General features: G+C 38.8%; 2 protein-coding genes across 2 annotated transcripts in view; both read right to left on the reverse strand.

The window, feature by feature from the left end:
• LOC308705671 (uncharacterized protein) overlaps window positions 1–3,762 on the reverse strand; it is a 70,998-nt gene extending 67,236 nt beyond the window's left edge. Inside the window, exon 1 of the mRNA XM_081390797.1 lies at window positions 3,603–3,762. Within this exon, the coding sequence (XP_081246923.1) occupies window positions 3,603–3,726 (124 nt within the window). The 5' untranslated portion in view covers window positions 3,727–3,762. The remainder of the gene's footprint in view (window positions 1–3,602) is intronic.
• A 3,656-nt stretch (window positions 3,763–7,418) lies between these two features.
• cacna1bb (calcium channel, voltage-dependent, N type, alpha 1B subunit, b) overlaps window positions 7,419–21,720 on the reverse strand; it is a gene marked incomplete at its 5' end in the record, with an annotated part of 156,599 nt that continues 142,297 nt past the window's right edge. The window contains 9 exons of the mRNA XM_081389983.1: window positions 7,419–8,433; window positions 8,522–8,739; window positions 11,882–12,137; window positions 15,011–15,121; window positions 17,096–17,225; window positions 17,327–17,478; window positions 17,827–17,936; window positions 18,156–18,263; window positions 18,624–18,729. Coding sequence (XP_081246109.1) covers window positions 7,885–8,433; window positions 8,522–8,739; window positions 11,882–12,137; window positions 15,011–15,121; window positions 17,096–17,225; window positions 17,327–17,478; window positions 17,827–17,936; window positions 18,156–18,263; window positions 18,624–18,729 — 1,740 coding nt within the window. The 3' untranslated portion in view covers window positions 7,419–7,884. The remainder of the gene's footprint in view (window positions 8,434–8,521; window positions 8,740–11,881; window positions 12,138–15,010; window positions 15,122–17,095; window positions 17,226–17,326; window positions 17,479–17,826; window positions 17,937–18,155; window positions 18,264–18,623; window positions 18,730–21,720) is intronic.

Genomic DNA, 21,720 nt, shown 5'->3' on the forward strand with positions numbered 1-21,720 from the left:
ACAAATTTACCTTTATGTTGAAGCCCACTGACTCTCATTACATGGGCAGAAAAAAAAATTTTCCACAGAAGAAACCAAGACAAACAGGTTTGGATAAACGATGACAGAATTTCCATTTTGGCCCATTTAAAAACAGGCTCATATGACATCACTGAAATCAATCATATACATAACAGTCACATAACATACAGCATCCCAACGAGAGACCGACAGACACCAGATTTAGTGTGATGTGAGAAAAATGCACTGAATAAAATGTTTGTTAATCTTTAAGAAACTTTAACTCTTTAAATCTTTAAGAAATTACTAAATTCTGGCTGCTGAATAAGCACTACCTTTCATCCAAGACTAATGTTATTCATATATTAACATATGGTTCTATTTTCCTTTATCCACAGTCACAACAATCCTGAATTCAAAGGCATTTAATAAGAAATACAATGGAAAAATGTTTTTGTTATCCGGCATGTGATAATCTTGCGTTTTATGGAAAACAACAGCATTAGCCAATTATGATCTCCTACAGGATTCATAAAATGTTTTTTTGTGAGTGTGTGCTCTGTATGAAGTAAAATAACCTCATGCCAAATAGAGGTTTTATAATGTGACTCTTTTCTTTTAGGTTGGACAAAACTGTAAGTTTAAAGAAACTTGCATTTGCTTCCAACTCAAACAAAATGTATCTAGTAGAAAAAAGGACACTGTGAAGTTGCAAACATATTTATTCAAACGTTATTGGGAACGACTGAAGAAGAAAACAGAAAATCTGTGTGCCGAACTGATTACGTCATAGAAGCGTTACGGAAAGCCACAAAGAGCGTCGTCGGAAACAGCCGAACTCAACTCATGGGAAATGTGCATCAGGTGCGCTTGTAATTAGTGCACATTGTACGCCAAACACGGGCAGAACAAAATTGTGACAGAGCGCTTGTCCTGAGAGATTAATGCTTTTTGTTCAGTTACACAATGTCTCCTTTTGAGGAAAGAACTGCGTGACTGAAAAGAGTCATGAGTGAATGAGGACGACAGAAATTGGATGCACATCAGTGATTAGTCAACCCGGGACGCTGCTGGTAGGGCGATTGTTTGAACAAGCTTAATGCCAATTTATATTCAGATAAATGCCATCTTGTGTGTTATTTGAACTGTTTGCGTGGTTATACGCAGTATATTGTGTATGATAAGGTTGCCTTAGAGTGCATATGTGTATTTACAAATCTGTTAAAAATGTGCAAATTGTGTTAATGCATAGGGTGTCAAATGTTTGTTTGTAATTGGGTATTTTTTTTAAAGGTTATCAACCTAATTTGAGCTTAAACCAAAGTTTTCTACTAAAAGAATTACTTTCAAGTCTCTTATCTAACTGCCGACTAAGTTCATCTGTTGGCAAGCTGCTCTAATCAATTGTGATGTGAATGGAAATCAACAGACTGCAAACCAACTAAGATTGCAACAACTTTATTGCAGATTGAAAGTAAAGGCCATTTTGAGATGACCCTTGTGTCCGTGGTTGACTAAAGCTCTTTTTCGAGTTAGAAGCAGGATTGATGTGTGTAATCCAAGAAATAACTCGACAGACACCAAACAAAAGAACGTAATTCATCAAGACTGTCAAAACATCCAAAGCAACTCAAGACCAAACTTCAGTACTACAGTAAAAGTAGCTTTGATGAATATTAAATAAGATAAAATACACCTTCAAAAGCATGACATCACAGCACCACGCAAACGTGTTTGTTTACACACACTTTTCCCACACCTCCATGGTGGGTGGCGTTCACATGACGTCATCTGTCAGAATCATTGGTGATCATATTTTCATCACATTTCCCAGTGGGTTTTGATTTCGCAAAAACAACACAGCCCGAACGAGCACGACTTGTTTTACTGCATGGACATAACGGCTATAAAATTTGAAATAACTTGGCGTCCACCTCACAGAGTCAAGAGCTGGTTATTATAAAGCTACCTGGAGAAGGCTGAATGCCATGTGCATAACATAACTACAAGCCTTACGGTCTGAACCTGTTGAGCTTAAATGGGCTTTTCATGGCACGCTATAGCACATTGACTTTAACAAGTCATCTCAGTGATTGCATACACTCTTCAGCTGGCGTCTGGATTTAATAAACCCGTTCATATGTCAGCCTGACCGTAAAATCAGAGTTTATTAAGCCAAGCCAAACTTGTTGTAGGTTGTTTGCTGAGATCACAGAAGGTTGATTAAAACAATTGAAAAGAAGAATGAGCTAAAACTAATAAAGTCTCTTAATGAGAACAGGGAGTGGGCAGTCACTGCAGTTTCATTTTTTTTTTTAAAGAAAAACTGTAAGGGAACTTGGGTAGTTTTCATAATAGAGACCAACCAAAATTGCTTGTTTACATTTTTAATTGTTTTATATTTGCTTTTGCCACACTAATATCTGAATTATCAGTATACTACACTAACAATAAATCTACAACACATTGCGAATATTTAATCATTTTCATAATAATAATAATAATAATAATAACATAATAATAATAAAACAAATTCTTTTTTTTTTGGCTGATACCAATAAGCCGATAATTTTGATATTTAATCACTATTAAATTGATAGAGAAATAAAAAATGTTTAACATCAGCCGTTAAAAGATGTTAAAGTTACCAATGTATGTCCCTGTGTGGCAACTGGCAATAGCATAAAAGACTATGTATGGCAAAAAGAAGCTTTTTTAGTCTCTAGTGGTACTGGAGGAAGCAAAAAGCTGATTAATTTGCAAAGTTCCTTAACAATGCCCTGGGGGACAGATGACGCATAATGTACAAATGACGCATAAACACAATTTAATTGCAGAAATCCCTTTAGGTAATAGAACATCAGGTTAAACCATAGCATAATTTTTCAAATGTATCTGCCTTCTTGGTGATTTAATGAATTCAGGGCACTATATATTTGATGATGATGGCAATGGCATCCTCTACCTTCTCCCAAGATTGCTGGAACTAATTGCCCTCACATCTGCCACAAATCTGTTAAACGTGTTTTGGACAAAAACAGTGAAAATGGGTGAGGTGTTGCATTACAACAATCACTCTCCAGTATTTAACATGTAGCCTATGTGAGTTCAGCCCTCATGTTTGGAAAAACAGCAGTAGTGTGATTTAAATAGGCGGGGTGTCAAAATAGTTCATTGCAAAAGTACCTGCACCTGCTCTAATGTACAGTAAAGTTTTAAACAACAGCGGCTCCCAGAGGGAAACACTGGACATGAAAAATAAAAGTAAAACAACATGTAGGCTACTGTACATGAAAGAACTTTCATCATCGAGACGGTTGATATTTAAGTATGAGAGAAAAGTGTATATTTCCTTCATTTATTCCGAGCTCACATTTTAAATTTAGAATTTATTTTAATGCAGAAGTTATGCTTTTTAATGAATTTACCAGTTAACATGCAAATTAGCAACATTAGTGGCACTAATGTTGCTAATTTGCATGTTAACTGGTACATTCATTTGGTCAGTCAGGCACCTTACGCTATTCTCAACAAATGTAAACAAACGAACAATACTCTATGAACTACACAATACAGTATTTTATTAAATGTTGACGACTTACCTGTCAGCAATATCCCCGAACCGCTCTCCATGTCTGGTGTATCAGTTGGACCGGTGTCCGGGATAGTGGCTTTCACAAAACTAAATAAAACTGCTGTCCACCACACCACAGGCGCGAGCATCATGTTTACCTGATTTATAGAGCCGCGAGACAAGCACTGTAATTATTCATCGCATTTTACATAGTTTAGAAGTATATGAAATGTGTCTGAGGCCGTTTATACTGGAGTGGTACGTGTCTACCGTTGAAGTTTGGTCACTGTACCAACGCGCCTCAGCGTCACTGTGTGAACACCTTGCGCTTGCCGCCAGACACCTTCATCTGGACCGTATTTGCTCAATGGGCTCCGCCCACACTCACGGCGCTGGCCAATGAGAAGCGGCATCGCAACCATCATTAACATTAATATTGGGATGAGAATGGCAGAGGCGTACTGTGCTCATTTCATATGTAAAACATGAAAGAAATGTCTTAAATATGTAATATTTAATTATTTTATATATACATTTTTTTTTTTAATTCCTAAGTACATTTGACATTTGCATTTCATAGGTTCAGATTTTCCCATGACACAAACATCTCATTACCAAATCAAAATTGATTAGAAAAGATTGAAGAAAGGCAATTTTTCCCCAAGATTTATTTCCACATATCTCTCAGTTCAGTGATGGTTTTTTCATACAAAATGTAAATGGTAGAAATGATAAGAGTCAATGAGCAGAAATATATGGCATCATAGATCAATCATCAGATCACAGGAGTGAGGCAGTCTCTCTGTGCATCGCTCTACTGTTCAACAACCTTTTTACAACAAACTGAGAAGTGAAGGGTCTTTTAATTTTCTCCCAGGAATCCAGGGGTAAGTGTATCAAAGATCGTTTCTTAAAAAAAAAAAAAAAACAGCAGCCATTTAACTCCTCATAGAAAAACATGAATGAAGATATACAATTTCCTACATGCACATATGTCATCATAACATGCAAACATGACATCATCCAAAGAGATTAGCCACAGGTTAGTTGGACAGAGTAGCCTATACAGCACACAGAGACAAACTAGTGCTGTAATAAATTTGGCACCTGGTATATATATATATTTATTTTATTTTTTTTAAAAGAGGAAAGGTGATTTCTAAATTTAGGGGAAATCAAAGATCTACTGGGTAATGGCTAAATCACAACACTCCACATCTCATCCCAAAACAAGGAAATGGTGGCCAAAGGCATTTCACTAGGATATCACGTACTGTAAAAAATAAAGAAATCAAATGTCTTAACATTAACCATCCTTTTAAGTGACATGTTGCGTAAAACTACATTGGTTCACTTCCTAGTGCAATACCACTATATTATTTCATATTCTTTCAGAGGGCAGATCAACATCAAGCATAATCAGCAATGCATTTTTAGGTGAGCTACACATCCTGTATATTAAGATTTCTGTGAAGTGGTGAATTGGTCCCACTGGTGCTAAAGCTAGAGTGTGTTGAGTGCAGGTAAAGCTACAGGATGAGGAGCAGTCCTAAAGTGTCATTTTGTTGCATAGCCCTACTGTACTTCAACAGTCAACATTTCCCTGCACTTATGGAACAGAGCGCAACAGTCAGGTTCCACGGGTAAAGATACCAACTCGACATTTTAACAAATGTATAAACCTTTCAAATTACCATATTATCATGAATGTTGAGATTTTTAATGGGTGGTTAGCGCATAATGCATATACATGGATGTTTAATAATGACATTCCCTGTGAAGAACTACTGTACACCACTGATTCGCCAATCAAGAAAATCTCATCATATTTTTTCCAGTAGAATACTTCTTTTTTTTAAATCAATATAGAAATATTTCAATTTACATTTCCAGTCACTTTATAGAGCTTATGCACCAGAAAAACAAGCATGCAGCCATCTATAGAATTTCGCGTTTGAACTTTCGTTTTTTGCAGTGCCTCTGTATATTTCTATGGCATTGCTGTTGAAGAGTGATTGGCTAGTGAAGTGAAGTGGATTTACTTATTGTAGAGTTAATTAAAGTTATCATGAGCATTGTAATGTTTGAAGATGTCATAACAAATTTCAGCACACCGGGGACATTTTAAAAATAGCCGTTCATTCATAAATCCGTAAGTTCTTAACTTCATGCTGTGGAAATACAAACCGAAAGACAGAACACAACGAGTGGAGCGTTGAAGAGGCTACATAAGGTCTATACTGTAAGTCATAAGTTATAGCTTCATGGGATGAGGAGTTCATTCCTTGATTGGATTTTATTGGATTTTCATTCACTATTTTGCTTCAAATACTTTTTGCTTGGGATTCCTATGGAGGCAATGTATAAAACATTTCCAGAACCAAAACAGCTGAAAAAGTGGACAGCAACTGTTGCGCTCTATTGCAGGCTCACCCTAAAAATACCACCATCTAATAAACCCCTAATACAGAAAAGACACGGTTGGAAACGACAAACAGAAAACATGGGCAGGATCAGAGTAAAATTCACCTTCTCTGAATAAATTAACCTCAATTGATTAACTATCATCAAAAAACATTACAATATCTCACTTAATGAGAGAATACAACATACTCTTTAATTTCAAATAGGTTGCACTGAAGCATTTTGCGTGATGAATAATAGATACAAGTGGAAGTCAATAAAGCGCTTCAATTCCCTCACCTTCTTCCTCTAATTAAATCCTGGAAGAAAAAGGCGTGAGCTCACAATGCACCCTCTGGAAACAACACTAACACCAACAGCAACCAACAAATACAACCTTCTACCATCCTTTCAGTCCTCTATAAATCATCTGCATTAGCAATTTTCATATATCATCTATTTTCCCCTGAATTGTTTTAATAATACACTCTGAAAAGACCAACATCATCAACATCCACCTTAACTATCTTTATAACGCTACAGTCTTTGTTTTGTGCAATATCTTTCCTCAAACACATGCTAAAGTACATTTAAGAAACAAAAATCCGTGACATTTAACCTACACCATACAGCATCTGTTCACTGCCTCTTTCAGGCCAAAATACTTTGTGATGCATTGCACACCAATGTGGCAATAAAATCGTAAAATTTAGGCACTTGGTTTCTTACCTCTCAAGAGTAAGAAAAGGATTAGACCTTATGTAATGTCCAGCTACACTCGGATCATTTACAAGGTACAAAATGGAACACTGTGAAAAGATATTCAATCTACTGCAGTCTGATAGAAAAGTGAGTTCAATTTGGCCTTTTTTCAGTAGGTGGAGGCAGACCGTCTATTCCACTCAAGCTAGAGAAGGATGTAGAATTACAGCAGCAAGAACCTTAAGGCTGTGTGTCCACCAAAGAGCGCTTTTCTGAAAATGCCCAGTTGTGGGCGCTTGCTTGAGAACGCTTTTGGAGGTGCAGTGTTTAGCTGTTTATCTGGTAGACCCATTGCGAAAAAAATGTTCCTCCAAGCATTACTTTTTATATTAGTAATGTGGTAGTCCAGGGATGTCGATGTCATCTGGTATGGTCATGGAAACTCTGAGACAACTCTGTTGATCATTAGTTGTACAAGCAGATTGTGACAGTTAGTCGGTGCGGTATTTGTCCCACCTCTCCTCCACTGCGATTAGACGACTGGGTAAGAAGTGATTGATTAGCGCTGCGTTTTATCCAAAGTTGAACATCAACATCAAGCGTGCAACACTCAGTGTGGAATAAACGCTTGATGGAGCTTCCATTGCAAACAACTGAAGAAAAATGCCAAACGTTTTGGTGGACACAGAGCCAATAACCCTAGAAATAACTTTTCAGTCATTGCGTCCTGTGCAAAGAGTCTAAACAACCTCTCAAACCACAACAACTAAACATCTCACTTTTTCCACACAACTGATCAAGAGTGTTTCCATCATAGCTTGTATTTTTGGGCATCTTCCTCTCTGAGGTCTGAGGTCTTGATCACAGGCACAGCTGATGTGACCATCTCCCCTGTGACCCTTCTGGAATCAGCCCTAATTAAATTAAAAGCAGTGGGGAGTGTCACTTGAGGCTAAACTGTTCTGTTTGAAACCTATCAAGACCTCCAAACGCTTTGCATCTTGCCGCTACTTTCGTAAACAGTGACAAGGATGTCTGCTTCATTCTAAACAAGAGAAGTACACATTTAAAAACCTTATGTGCTCAATCTGATGGTAAACGGGCAGAAAACAGTGTAAACTGTGAACATAACTCTTGTTTCCCTCCAAACATAGGCTCCTCTTCTCAGGGCAAAGACGATAAAACGCATGCTAGATTGAATCATGCTAACACCAGTCATCTCTCTCGGTCTCCTGGTAGCTTCCAGATGCTCTGCCGCTCGAACCGGGTGTCGAGTTCACTCCGAGGGAGTAGTGATAGCCGTTGGGGACTCCGCTCTGGCTGCGCGAGAGCAGTGTGGAAGTGGGGGTCGCACCTGACGACGTGTGGGTGACGGAGAGTGCAGTCCTGGGGGAGCGGCCCGCACCGTACGTGCTCAAGGCATCGTGGAAGTCGTCCGCTTCAGACAAGTTCGAGTCTTGCTGGAGGGGACCTAAGTTGGGGTCAGAGCTGATACGAGTGACAGGCACGGGAGATTGGCGGTGGGCGTTACCACTGAGTAGGGCATCGTGCTCTGACAGGCCACGACTAAGGCGAGAGGGGCAGGGCCCTGTAGACTGGGCAGTGTTGAACTGGACCGGGGAGGAGTTGGCAGTCTTGTAGGCAACAGCGGGCCGAGGGGTAAGGGGCGTCTGAGGGAGCTGTCTACGCCCACGGCAGGGAGTGCTGGTGCCTGAGGTATGAGTGACTGAATTTCCTTTAGCTGTGTTAATTCCCTGAAACACAACAGAGAGAAGCGAAAGAGTGAGCCCCTGTCAAAACAGCACTTGTAGAAGCTAGAGTGACCGAGAGAAACCACCTGACCTGTTTAAGCCTGTTTGGGTCATGTGGTTCTCCTGGCGACGTGGACCGGCTGGGCCCGGCGGACACGCTGTGGCCGAGTTCATGGCTGCCGTAGCGGTCGCACGAGTAGTATCGTTGCTGTCTTTCTGCCGCTGAGGACGAATGATGCTTCCTCTCGTGGGAGCGTCCACGGTCACGCTCCCGCGCTCGTTCCCTAGGCAATGACTCGGTGTTTGGATCTGCTGATGTACAGACAAACATCACATTTATTAACCAGCCATGTCCTATTCAAAGCAGAATGGTGTATTTATTGTAAAATGTTAAAATAAGATATTCTGTGAGAACGTACTGAATAAGGAAGAGAAAAGAATGTGGGCTGTTTCAACACTAATTGAAACCACTTTGAATTCAAAACACCAGAAGGCATTTACATATCACAACAAAAGGACTTGTGTGTGTGTGTGTGTGTGTGTGTGTGTGTGTGTGTGTGTGTGTGTGTGTGTGTGTGTGTGTGTGTGTGTGTGTGTGTGACATGTTTTTCTACACCGGTGGGGACTTAAACCTGAATGCACACAGACTCATGGGGACTCGTGTCACCGTGGGGACCTAAATTGAGGTCCCCATGGGTACAAAAGCTTATAAATCATACAGAATTAGTTTTTTTGAAAATGTAAAAATGCAGAATGTCTCCTGTGATGGGTAGGTTTAGGGATAGGGGCAGTGTAAGGGGACAGAATATACAGTTTGTACAGTATAAAAACCATTACGTCTATGGAGAGTCCTCACAAAGATAGTGCACCAGACATGTGTGTGTGTGTGTGTGTGTGTGTGTGTGTGTGTGTGTGTGTGTGTGTGTGTGTGTGTGTGTGTGTGTGTGTGTGTGCGTGTGCGTGAGCCCTGCTGTTTGGTGCTGTTGTAATCTTTGACTACAGAGGAACAAAAACATGTAGAGGAAGATGTATGTGGGTGTCTGTACGTGTTTGAAATCTGAGTACAAACACACCCAAGTAAAATGAGCTTTCAGTGGACTGATGTATTGCCCTGTTTCAAGCGACTGATCTATTAAGAGCAGGACCAGACTCCAGCTGAGAGACATGTTTACGTTCCAGTGTTTCTAAGAACAGAATAAGAGGAGCAGAGAAAGAAAGAGTAGGAGTCTTGTAGTAAAAAAATAAGAAGTGGTTAATTTTGTCATCCTGAGAGCGCTCTTCTATTGAGGAACTAAGAGCTGCTTTCTCTCGATGACTGACTTTCCCAGGCGCGCTACAAACAGGCCAAGAAACAAAAATCTGAAAAGATTTCAAAAGCACATTTTCTAGCAATGGTTTGTAAGCCTCACTCTCAGTCAAATAGAGAAGTTGACAAAGTAAATCCCAGACCAAAGTGCTTTGGAGAGGAATAAAGAGTATTTTCCTCGATAACCTGATCACTATAATCCTTAAAAGAATTTACATCACTGTGCTAAGCAAAAGAAGCTGGGATTTTCAACTAGTAAAGATTTTACAGATCTCTATATTGTAAATGTCAAATCTTATTTAAAAAATAACCTAAAACTGCATAGCAACAAAACATATATATATATACAGTATATATATATATATATATATATATATATATATATATATATATATATATATATACAGTACTGTGCAAAAGTCTTAGGCATGTTAATACCTGTTAATACCATGAAGAAACAGAAAAAACTGAGACAGACTAAATCCAGAAGAACTGCGGGAACGTCTTGAAGAAACCTTCCTGCAAAGCTACCTGAAAAACTATGCGCAAGTGTACCTTCAATTTGTGATTTTATTTTTGAAAGCATTCTCACTTTACAGCATTTTAACACAAGTGCCAGTACTTTTCACAATACTGTAGCTTTGCAGGAAGGTTTCTGAAGTAGGTTCTGTGAAGGTTCTGTGAAGTATGTAAAACTTTTGTTAAAAGTTTATTGTTCATTGACTACTATTAGTGTGCCATTCATGGGTTTATCTCCCACAAAAGTGTAAACATTGAGCCTCCCAGGCACCGTTAAACACTGAGAGTGGTCCGCTCAGATATGTCCATCTCTTACCAGCTCAACCAACAGTGTGAGTTTGGGGCAAAGCAACTGTGGTAGGCTGAGTCAGACGGTGTTTAGCTGCTGTGAGACCATGGCTGATGCGTTACATATGAAAAGACATTCAGCTTTGGGTACAGGAGTGCAAGGCGAAATTTGCTGCATTAAAACCTTCAAAGATTAAGCAGGTAATTTTCACACAGGAATTGGCACCTCTTAGTCCAGACCTTAGTCAGGGATGTGCTGGAACAGACTTCACAGAGTGCTGGACTCTTGCATTGTCAATACAAGAACTTGACCATTAAAGGGATAGTTCGCCCAAAAATGTTATTTAACCCATGATTTACTCACCCTCAAGCCGTTCGAGATGCATATGTCAATTTTTTTTTCAGACGAACACATTTTCAGTTATTTTAGAAAATGTCTTAGATCTTTCAGTGGTTATAATGTGAACCTATGGGGTCCACCCTCATTCAAGTCCCAAAATGTGCATGCATCCTTCACAAATGTAATCCATCCGGCATCCATTCTACGTCACGACGCTTCCTACACTACGTCCTACGTCATACGCCAGCATCCATCTCCGTGAACGCGCGTTGACCGCTACCGGAAGCCAGTTATTTTCGTTTATAAAGTTTTAAATATGTATATTTTTACGACAAAACCACACGGATTACCCTCAGAAGGCCTTCGTTTATCCCCCTGGAGCCGGATGGATTACTTTTGTGAAGGATGCATGCACATTTTTGGGACTTGAAGGAGGTGGACCCCATAGCTTCACATTATAACCACTGACAGATCTAAGACATTTTCTAAAATACCTGAAAATGTGTTCGTCTGAAAAAAGATTGACATGCATCTCGAACGGCTTGAGGGTGAGTAAATCATGGGTTAAATATCATTTTTGGGCGAACTATCCCTTTAATTGATGCACCTCTTGATGGAAATAAATGTTGTGATGTTATTTTTTTCAAGAGGTGCATCAATTCTTGGTCAAGATCTTGTATTGACAATGCAAGAGTCGAGCACTTTGTAAAGTCTACTCAAAACATATTTTAAAGTCTTCCCAAACATATAATATGATAATCACAGCAATTGTGATCCAGTTACAGACTCTTACGCATTTGCCTATTTAAATTCAAACAAGAATATCGCGTTAGACATTTAAGAGTCAAAAAGGTTAAGATCCACTGTTCTAGGTGGTTGCTTACTGGCTGAAATCAAAAGATGCCATATCAAGACTCTATGATATTTTTGTGCTGTATGATATTCACTATTTTCTTTAGTCGAAGAGCATAAAAGAATGAGAGGAAAATGAAGCCCACCTGTAGGCGGTGGCTGCTCCTCGCTAATGGCTCGATCCAGTGATTTGTGCTTCTTGTCTTTGCGCCGTTGGCAGCGGTGGTGATGATGGTGATGATGATGATGGGCTCGCTCCCTCTCTCTCTCCTGAGCGAGGGTCTGGCCTGAGACCATCTGTGGCCTCTTCAGGTCATATTCACTCAGACTGACCTCTCGCACCCCTCTCTGAGGAGTCAACGAGGACGTGGACCGCCGCATGGGACTCACGTCTGCGATAGGCTGTGTAGCAGAAATAAAGCGAGTTAACATGTGAATGACGAAGAAAGGACATAAAGGAAAGGACACATATCTAGCACGGTACTAGAATGACAAGAGTTTCAGACCACTAGACCTGTCACAACAGACGCACAACACCAGCTGAGCATGAAAACACACTTCCACTGAAGAGCCCGTTCCTGCGGACCCACGCACGCATCGGAGAGCAGTGGAACACCGTCACGGTCGATGCAAACACTCGGCTGTTTGAATGCTGTCATCGAGTCGTCTCTTATACACACGGACTGGACGGCTGGAATAGTTGCTGCGTGAACTATCCACAGCCAAGCAGCGGTCACTGATCAATGAAGAGTCATTGGCGGATAACTGTTGCTCTTAATCTCTACATAATCTATGTATACAGTGTATATGTGTATTTACAGTCTCCAAAATTTTTTATTTAAATGTAAAATTGGCCTAAAGGTCACTTTAGGCCAGACTCTTTGGAGAATCCATGACCACTGCTTGATGACTGGAATTTCTACTTTTGTAGTAGTGAGTCTTCTACAAACACTCACTGGTGCCGCCCAGTGGCATATGATTTCAGAAACTCCAAGAAGCAGTGCAGCCCCTCTCCACATAGCTTGAAACAGCTTGAAAATACCTCAATAATTGGTTTGAATTAGCTATCATAAACTTTTATGAATAAAAAACACAGAATATGGAAGTTTTTAAGGTTTTCACAGTAAAATCATTTAGTCCCTCCCAATCCAAATACCGTTCAAAAGCTTGAGGTCAGTATTATACATATATTTTTTAAAGAAATGAATACTATTATTTTGCAAGGACAAATTAAATTGATGAAAAGTGAGAGTAAAGACATTTAGAATATTACAAAAGATTTCTATTTTAAATAAATGCTGTTTATTCGACTATCTATTCATCAAAGAATAGCCAACTGATTTTTTTTTTCAAGTTTCCAAAAAAAAAAGCAACATTGATAATAATAAGAAATGTTTCTTGAGCACCAAATCAGCATATTAGAACGATTTCTGAAGGATCATGTGACACTGATGCTAATGGCTACTGAAAATCACAGGAATAAATTACATTTTTAAATATATTAAAATTAAAACATTAATTTTAAATTGTAATAATCCACAATATAACTGTTTTTTTATCAAATAAATGCAGCCTTGGTGAGCTGAGAGTTCTTTCAAAAACATTTTAAAAAAATCTTACCGACCCCAACATTTTGAACAGTAGTGTATGCGATTTATACGGCTGAAAGATATGTCAAGAGATGACTGCACTAATACAAAATAAAAATGATACACAACCCACAAAATGAAACACACACATACTTACAGTTAGCACCTCACAACATCCAAGATAAAATAAGCACTGCATTTTATTCTTTGCTTTTCATATTGCTGTAACAAAACTAATCTAATCCATTACTTGTAAATTAGTTGCCCACAGTGATTAACTACTATATATATATTTTCTAGTGCATGCTAGTTTTGCGTTTACCTCACCAGGCTAATATGAAGTGTGCCTGTACAAGTTTATTGGCTTGCTAAAAGAGTGTAGACTCTAAAAGAGCTGGAATGGACAAAGCACACACAAGCCAACATAGAAATGGAGTGGCTGGCAGAGAGAGAGAAAGAAAGAGAGAGCGATTGCAGGTGGAACACTTGTACATACTGCTAGATACGTTCCGGCGGTGTGGCGTAAGTGGCTCCGCTGTTGGACGGGAAGAGGAAGAGGACACATAGGTGAGGAGAGCAGGGTACACAGCTGTGGCACTCATGGACACAGCAACAGAGTGAGACAGGAGGAAAGAGATCAGAAGAGAGGGACAGAGTAAAGAAGACTGGATGATGTTAATGAAAAGTAGTAGATGTTTATGAAAAGTAGGGATGGTGAAGAGAAAGAAGAGATAGACAAGACATGACAAGACAAGACAGGACAAGACTGAAGACAAGACATTATTACAAGGATGCTTGACACTGTTTGAGTTCTTTAGCGATGTGGCAAAAATAACAAAATAAAAAAAATATTAAAAAAAACATGTATGTACACAAATAAATTACAGTTAAAAAGCAACATAAAATAATTACACTACAGTTAATGAAGAAAAAAATTAATATGAAACATTTAAAACAAAATTACATACGTGTTATTACTGTTAACTAAAACTATTAAACTGTTTTCATTAATTGGAATAAAACTGGCATACAATACATTATAAATATTAGATGAAAGCTTCAATAAGAAATTTTGCCTTGGCATCTAACAGAAAATAAGTTGAAGCTGAAGTTTTTACTAAAAAATACTAAAATTAAAAATACAAACATTAAAAAAATATATAAAAAAATCTATGCGATATAAGTATAATTTAAAATAAATTCAAAGATTAAAATACGACAGATATAAGATAAAAATCTAAATATTCCAATATAGTTTTGGTATATAAATATACAGTATGTAGATTTGCTATTGTCCCTCTTCTTCTCCTTTACTCTCTCTCTCTCTCACGCGCACGCACACACGCACGCACACACACACTCAACTGAACTGAAGATATTAAATGTGTCTCTCAGTGGAGAGTGGTGTATAAATTAACCTCTTCTGACTTCCACCAATTCATTTGCTTGAATTCTTCACCTCCTCTCTGCATTCATTAATACACCCTCCCAATTACCTCCATTCATCCATTCTTTCATACAGCTGCCCATTCACTCCATCTTCCTCAAGTCATCCTCCAGCTGCCTCTTTCTTTGCAGGAATTAATTTTGTGAAAATAACAAACAAAGGCTGTACGGCAGTTATATTGAACTCCCAACTCCCACCAGAATGACCTCATATGGCCACTACAGATAGGAGATGTTCACCTGAAAGCCAGCGTTGAGTCTGGGCATGGAGGCAGCTCTGCCGTGACCCTCCAGCACAGGATACACGCCCACATCCGAGTCATTCTCCAAGTCACTCATCTCAACTAATTCCTGCAACATACAGTATGTAGAGCCAGATAAAAACAAATGCATTCATAAAAAACCTACGGGAAAAAGAAGTACACATAAAAAGTGTACATATTATTAAAATAATATACTTAAAGGGATACTTCACCTCTGGGAAGATGAATGTGTATTTAAAATAGGTCATTTAAGTAGAAGAAATGTGAAGAAATTTTTGAATTTGGAGCTTTCTAGACTGAGAAAAGCCAGAAAATGTATTTGGCTTATGTGGATGAAAGACAACAACTCCCAGAATGCACTTGCTTCGCTGCCTTAGGAGGCCACGCCTACCGGTAAGAGTGCGCAGTTGTAAACAACAAAGCTAGCCTACGTGACGAGTTTGCGAGGGATTTAGAGATCGTCCAAAATGTCCGGGATTCGGCTTTTGCGTTCTACAGTCGCCATTCATCATGTTTACTGTGGCGAGCAGGACGAGGCTGACGGCCGCGGGAGAACGGCGCGAGGCCGGTGGCGTCATTACTGAGACGCGCCGGGTCTCGCATCTCTCACGGAGGAGCTGGAATTTTCTTAGCAATGGTAAAACGCACATCAAACGATCACTTGTTTATCGTTCATGTAAACACTAACTTACATTCAAATTCACCAATCGGAATGAATTCAGTTAGATTGAAAGGTGTGCATGTAAACAATGAATGGCGACCGCAGAAAGCAAAAGCTGAATCCCGGACATTTTGAACGATCTCGCCCGCCGGACAAGTCCGGGAAAAGGAGGATGGTTACTTACTCAGCTTTCTCCTACTATTCAGCTTTCTCCACAGAACAAGAGCCTGCTAGCTTAGCTTCCAAAGAAAGACGGCTGACACTGTGTACATTCTGAGTGAGATCCCACCCTCTATGGGCGGGCTGAAAACATGCGGAACAACGCCTCCTACTGGCTGTAGTCTTTAGCCTCTGGCCAGAAAATCCTCCAATGACGCAAAATGACGATTTTTGCGTCATCGGAGGATTTTTTCCAGACAAAAAATACATAAATCTCTTGTCTCAGGGGGATATGAGGGTGGAAAGCACGGTAATTCAAAAATACTACAGGTTTTCTACTAATACAAAGCTTAATGCTAAATCCTGAAGTAACCCTTTAAGAGCAAAATGTGTGTTTTGCACGTAAGTATATATTTTAAATTTACATTAAATGCAATTGAACTTTAGAGTGCTTTGACCCACTTACATAGGGCTTTAATACATCTTTATATCTAATTTCATCATTACTTCCATTGTCTTTGAAATATGGTTAGTGTACTGCCGTCTGCCGAATATACTGACAAGCATTTATATACTTTAATGCACTTTCTATTGTATGTCATGCATTTAAATATATTTATAATTACACATTTGTAATGGTGAAGTTTTTAGTGCAATTTAGTACATTTAAAATATATATGATTTTAATATAATATTGAAAAGAATTACATTTATAATCAAGTACTTTGAATGTGCTTTAGTATGTTATTCAGCATAAAAAGTGTACTTCTTTAAAGCAGGACAAAAGATCATTAAAACATAGTGATTCAAAATGTACTTTATGGTAAACTTATAAAGTGCACTAGAAAGTGTACTTCAATCATGAAGTATAGTCTATTTAAGTACATTTAAGTTGCCTTTTATTTCAGTAATATTATATTATCTGCCAGTACAGTTTTTTTTTTAAATATATACTATGCTTATAAACTATACTATACTATAATATATAATAGATTTGAAGTACACTACAAGTATACATTCAATGCAATTAAGCACACTTCTTTTTAACAAAGGATTGGACAGTGAAAAGAAGTTACAGGATTTACTAATGGTACAAATAGACAAACATTGTGATTTGAAAAGTTTCTGGAGGATGTGGCAGATTGTACTCATTTAATTTAAAGAAACTAGGGTTTAACTGACTGGCTGTAAATGTCTGACACACGTAACTTAAAAAGGACTGATTATTCTGCAATAAATCACCTGAGATCTGTACGTGTTTGGCACGTCTTCTGATTGGCCACGTTGGACAGGCCTTCTGTTTGCTTCCTGTGTGACTTCCTGAGGTATGCCCCCTGAAGGAAACTTTTTCGTGCCACTGCTCTGGCTTTGTCTGTGACACACAAAAAAGATCAACTCAAAAATAATAAACACAAAACACATTCTCAAAAGGAAAGTATAATGTTATGAAGACCAGAATGGTAGAACACTCACACTGCATCCCCATTAGTCAAGTGAAAGGATGTGGGCTCTGGCTGTGGTGTGGTATCTAATTGAGAAGGGCTTGGGGATTTTGGCAGCATTGGATCCTGATCGTGTAAGTGTGTGAGAGGAAGCATCGGTCTGAAGAGAACTCCGACTTTACTCTGAGGAGAAAACACAATATACACAAAGATGAGTTTAATAAGGACCACATTAATCAATTATTAAGAATTCCTCTTTGAGGAACTATGAATACTAATAATCGAATTAATAATAAAGTGTGGCTTTAATCTACATCTAACATACTTTTTCTAATATTAATAATAATTCTGCAGGTCACCATCTGATAGGTTAAATTCTACAGGATTTCTGGGAGACATGTGTGTCACGTTCTTTAACGTTCTGCCACGCCAACCCCCTCGTGGAAGATGAAAGTACTGGTCTGGTTACGCAAGACTAATACTGTAGTAGTATATTCAGTTGTTTGTAGATCTCTCATGAAGATGCCTTACCTGTGTGCCTGGTGCAGCCTGCTGCTGTTGGAGTCTCTTGGCTCGGTTCTGCTTATAGTAGTCGAAAATCATCAGAGCCGCATAGACCTTCCCAACAGTCAATTCATTATCTAAGAGAGAGTGAAAAGGACATGGGGTATCATATGTCCACTAGGTGGCACCCAAAACTCAGAAGTCACAGGCAATATGAATCACTCAGGCGGAAAATGGCATTAATATTATTTCAAAATGAAAAATCAAACTTCCATAAGCAGTTAATTAAGATTCCATATAAATGCTAATTGCTTTTCAAAGAGAAATCATCATTTTTTTCTACATGCAGGGCTTACGTTTGTGAGGTGTCACCAGCAGGTCCACTGTTTTTGAAGACAAGTTAGGCCAAATTTTATTTATTTCCTTCCTTAACTCAGCATCACAAAGTCTCTGAGCCAGAACTCCTGGAAAAACAATAAGAAAGCAAGTCTGGGAGATGCAATAATGTTAACAGAATCAAACAGAGTTGTTCATAACCTTACTAATTCCTGCAGACCTTAATATCCCCAGTGAGACTTCTTTAGTTGGGCTGTTAATGGGTGTTATCTTATTTTTTTTTCATATTTTGCACCAAATAAAAGGCTGAATAAAAGTCAAAGTCTGAGGGGAAATCATCATTCAGTTAATTTGTAATGTTTTTAAATACGGTGTGTTAAATTAAATTAGGCTGATGAAACAAAGCAGTGACTGGTGAAAAGCCTGCTGGAGTAGATGGACAGTTATAAGAGCTTTTGACATATTGTAGTTCCCTGCCGGACACTCACCTGAAGCCAGTTTAATCTCCAGGGCGGTCCGAATGAGAGCCATTAAAGTGGAGGTAAAGTGAACCGTGTTGTCTTCAGCTATGGGCATGTTCATCCTCACCAACCGCTGTGGAGTCCAAACACAGATAGTGTGTGATTAATATTACACATGACTGGGGGATACAAAAATAACACACGTCAGGAGGAGTTTGCATGCTGAGGGAGAGTAACGACGATCTCAGCACACAAATTGTCTCATCAGGACATTTAAATGATGAGAGGAAGAAGAGTGTATATATTTCATGCAGGTGCTGTGGAGAGAATGAGTGATGTTGGAGATGGAGGATGTTTTGCTGCATTTCTCCAGGTGGCAGAGAGTAAAGCTGTTTCACTGTGGAGGTTTACAGGTTTCTCAGTAAGTGCGGTTACATGCTCGACCAATACACTGATTATGCTTAATAACCTGATGATGTGTTCATGTGATCATGTTAACACCTTGAGCAAAAACTGCGCAGATTGTTTTTTGTTTTTTTTTGCCAATTGCTCCAATTCCACTTTGCAATTGAACACCTTTTAAAGGGATAGTTCACTTTGAAATTAAATTTTGGTATGTTTTAGCTTACCTCAAGGGCATCCAAGATGTAGGTGTCTTTGTTTCCGCAGTAGTTTAAATTTTGATATTTTTAGGTCAAACCATTCTTGTCTGTCAGTCATGTAATGCAGGTCTATGGTCACTGTCTCAAAGAGCATGCAAATTAAGTCCAAATTAAACAATTCCCCATCATAAGTACTGTACACATTGATGGCCTAAGACACGAAACGAGCGGTTTGTGTGAGAAAACGAACAGTATTTATATAGTTTTTACCTCTACACAACCACGTCCAGGTGATCTGAGGGCGCGTGCGCTTCCTGGTGTGTGACGTGTGCGCGCGTTCTGGCTTAGTCTGCGCAAGCGCCGGAAAGTTTACAAGAGGTAAAAACTATATAAATACTGTTCATTTTCTCACACAAACCGCTCGTTTCGTGTCTTAGGCCATCAGTGTGTACTTACGATGGGGAATTGTTTAATTTGGACTTCTCTGTGCATGCTCTTTGAGACAGTGACCATAGACCTGCATTATATGACTGACAGACAAGAACGGTTTGACTTAAAAACATCAAAATTGAAACTACTGCGGAAAAAAAGACACCTACATCTTAGATGCCCTTGAGGTAAGCTAAAACATACCAACATTTTATTTCAAAGTAAACTATCCCTTTAACGGTATTTGGACTTCAATATCAGAAAAATTTAAAAAACCTGGAACGATTTTAAAATCACTGTTAATATTTTAGATTTTAGTTTTTAATCATCAGCTTTTTGTTTATATAAACACACTGAAATCAATGTATATGTCTGCACGTAATGATATAGTATTCCATTTTTCACATGGAATACATATTTCACCCCAAATCAAAAGCAATAAACAACCAAATAAATATATATATATAGAGAGATATTTGGCATATATAATAATTAAGTCTTTTTAAAACAAATTTAAAACTCAATAACTCATCCTACCAATACATAACATTTATTTTTAAACTAAAACCACAAAATTGAATTAAATTCAGCTACAACAAACAGTAACAAGATGTATCAAAACTTAATAATGTCAATATAATTTTTGTAATATATATTAGAGGGATGTGTTTGTGCTTGATTGTCATGAAAATAAAGACACAATGCACTTCAGCTTCTCAAATTATTATTTACGCAAATTATTATTTAAAACATGACCGGAATTTGTTCTTGACAGAATTTGTAAAAATCAAACCACTTTAGTCCTTTGTGTCTGAGGTCTCTGTACGCGGCCAGCTTCGACTACTGTCCACGTCGAGAATGCATTTGTTAATGTGCACTGAAACATGAGGTGTTAATGGGCTGCTTTTCTTGTGTTTTCGCAGAGTCATCGATGACCTTCAGAGAGGATGATGACCAGAGAAAAGATGCATGCTGACCAACCAAAACCAAGAGCCACGAACAGCACCCATCACACAAACACATCACTCAAGCTGAAATCAGAGCAAACGCTTCACACATTAACACACCCAGTGGCAATTGAAAACAGAGTTGAAAAGAAAACAGATGCAAAATAAACAAAGAATTGTTTCTGTGGTGTAGTGTGTAAGAGCGTAAAATCATGCACAGGGACAACACTCTGCCTTCATTAGAGAGCGTAGGCCAGTGAAGACATGTTTCCACAACAACTACCAATAAAAAAAGAGAAAGGAAGAAAGGACGCTCCACTGAGCACATCTACAGCAAGCTTTCGCTCTTTCCTCCCTGTTGATTCAGTGCTCTGATGTGGGGGGTGGGGGGTTTTGTTCTATTTAGAGCTCGCTGGAGAACGTCTCAACATCACGCAGACTGTGTGGCCTCAGAGAGTAGCTCAGCAGACAGCCACGGACGCGTGTCTTGAACGTTACCCATTCAGACAGCTGGAACAGGGTGTGTAAACTTATTGACTCGGAGGCAGCTCTCAAAGTGGCACAACGGCCTGCGACTAAAACAGACAGCCCTGGACCAGTGACGTTTTGATTTTTCAGATTTTCTCATCCCCACCCCAAACTATTCTTTACTTTCTCTTACACGATGCAACAATTTTAGTATAGCTGCAGGTGCCTCAGGACATTCAGTGCTTACTGTGTATTTATTCTACTGTCTACATTTGTTCTGTTTCAAAATCTATTAAGCTGCCAATCAGGACAGCATTTTAAGGGCATGCTCAAGACACACACGCTGCCTGCCAGTATTCTGCCTTCTAAGAAACGTTTCAACCTTAGTGAGTATCAGAGACTTCTTCTTTTCCGCGCTAAAACCCTGTATTCTGCTGCCAGGCCATTAGATGGCGATGAAACACTATAGGCTGAACACGTAATACGCATGTGCATGACGTCATCGTCTTCAGAGATTCGCGTATTTGCTGTTTACACAGAGACAGTTTTCAAAAACTTGCACTTTGAAACCCGTTTTCAAAAGTTTGCATTTTCAGGCACCCAAAACGCCGTTGTCGTGTGAATGAACGACCAAAATGCATGAAAAGTTTTACGTTTTTAGTTGAAAACGGTGTCGTG

This window comes from Scardinius erythrophthalmus (assembly GCF_964197995.2).
Source record: "Scardinius erythrophthalmus genome assembly, chromosome: 17".
In the NCBI taxonomy this organism is placed as follows: domain Eukaryota; kingdom Metazoa; phylum Chordata; class Actinopteri; order Cypriniformes; family Leuciscidae; genus Scardinius; species Scardinius erythrophthalmus.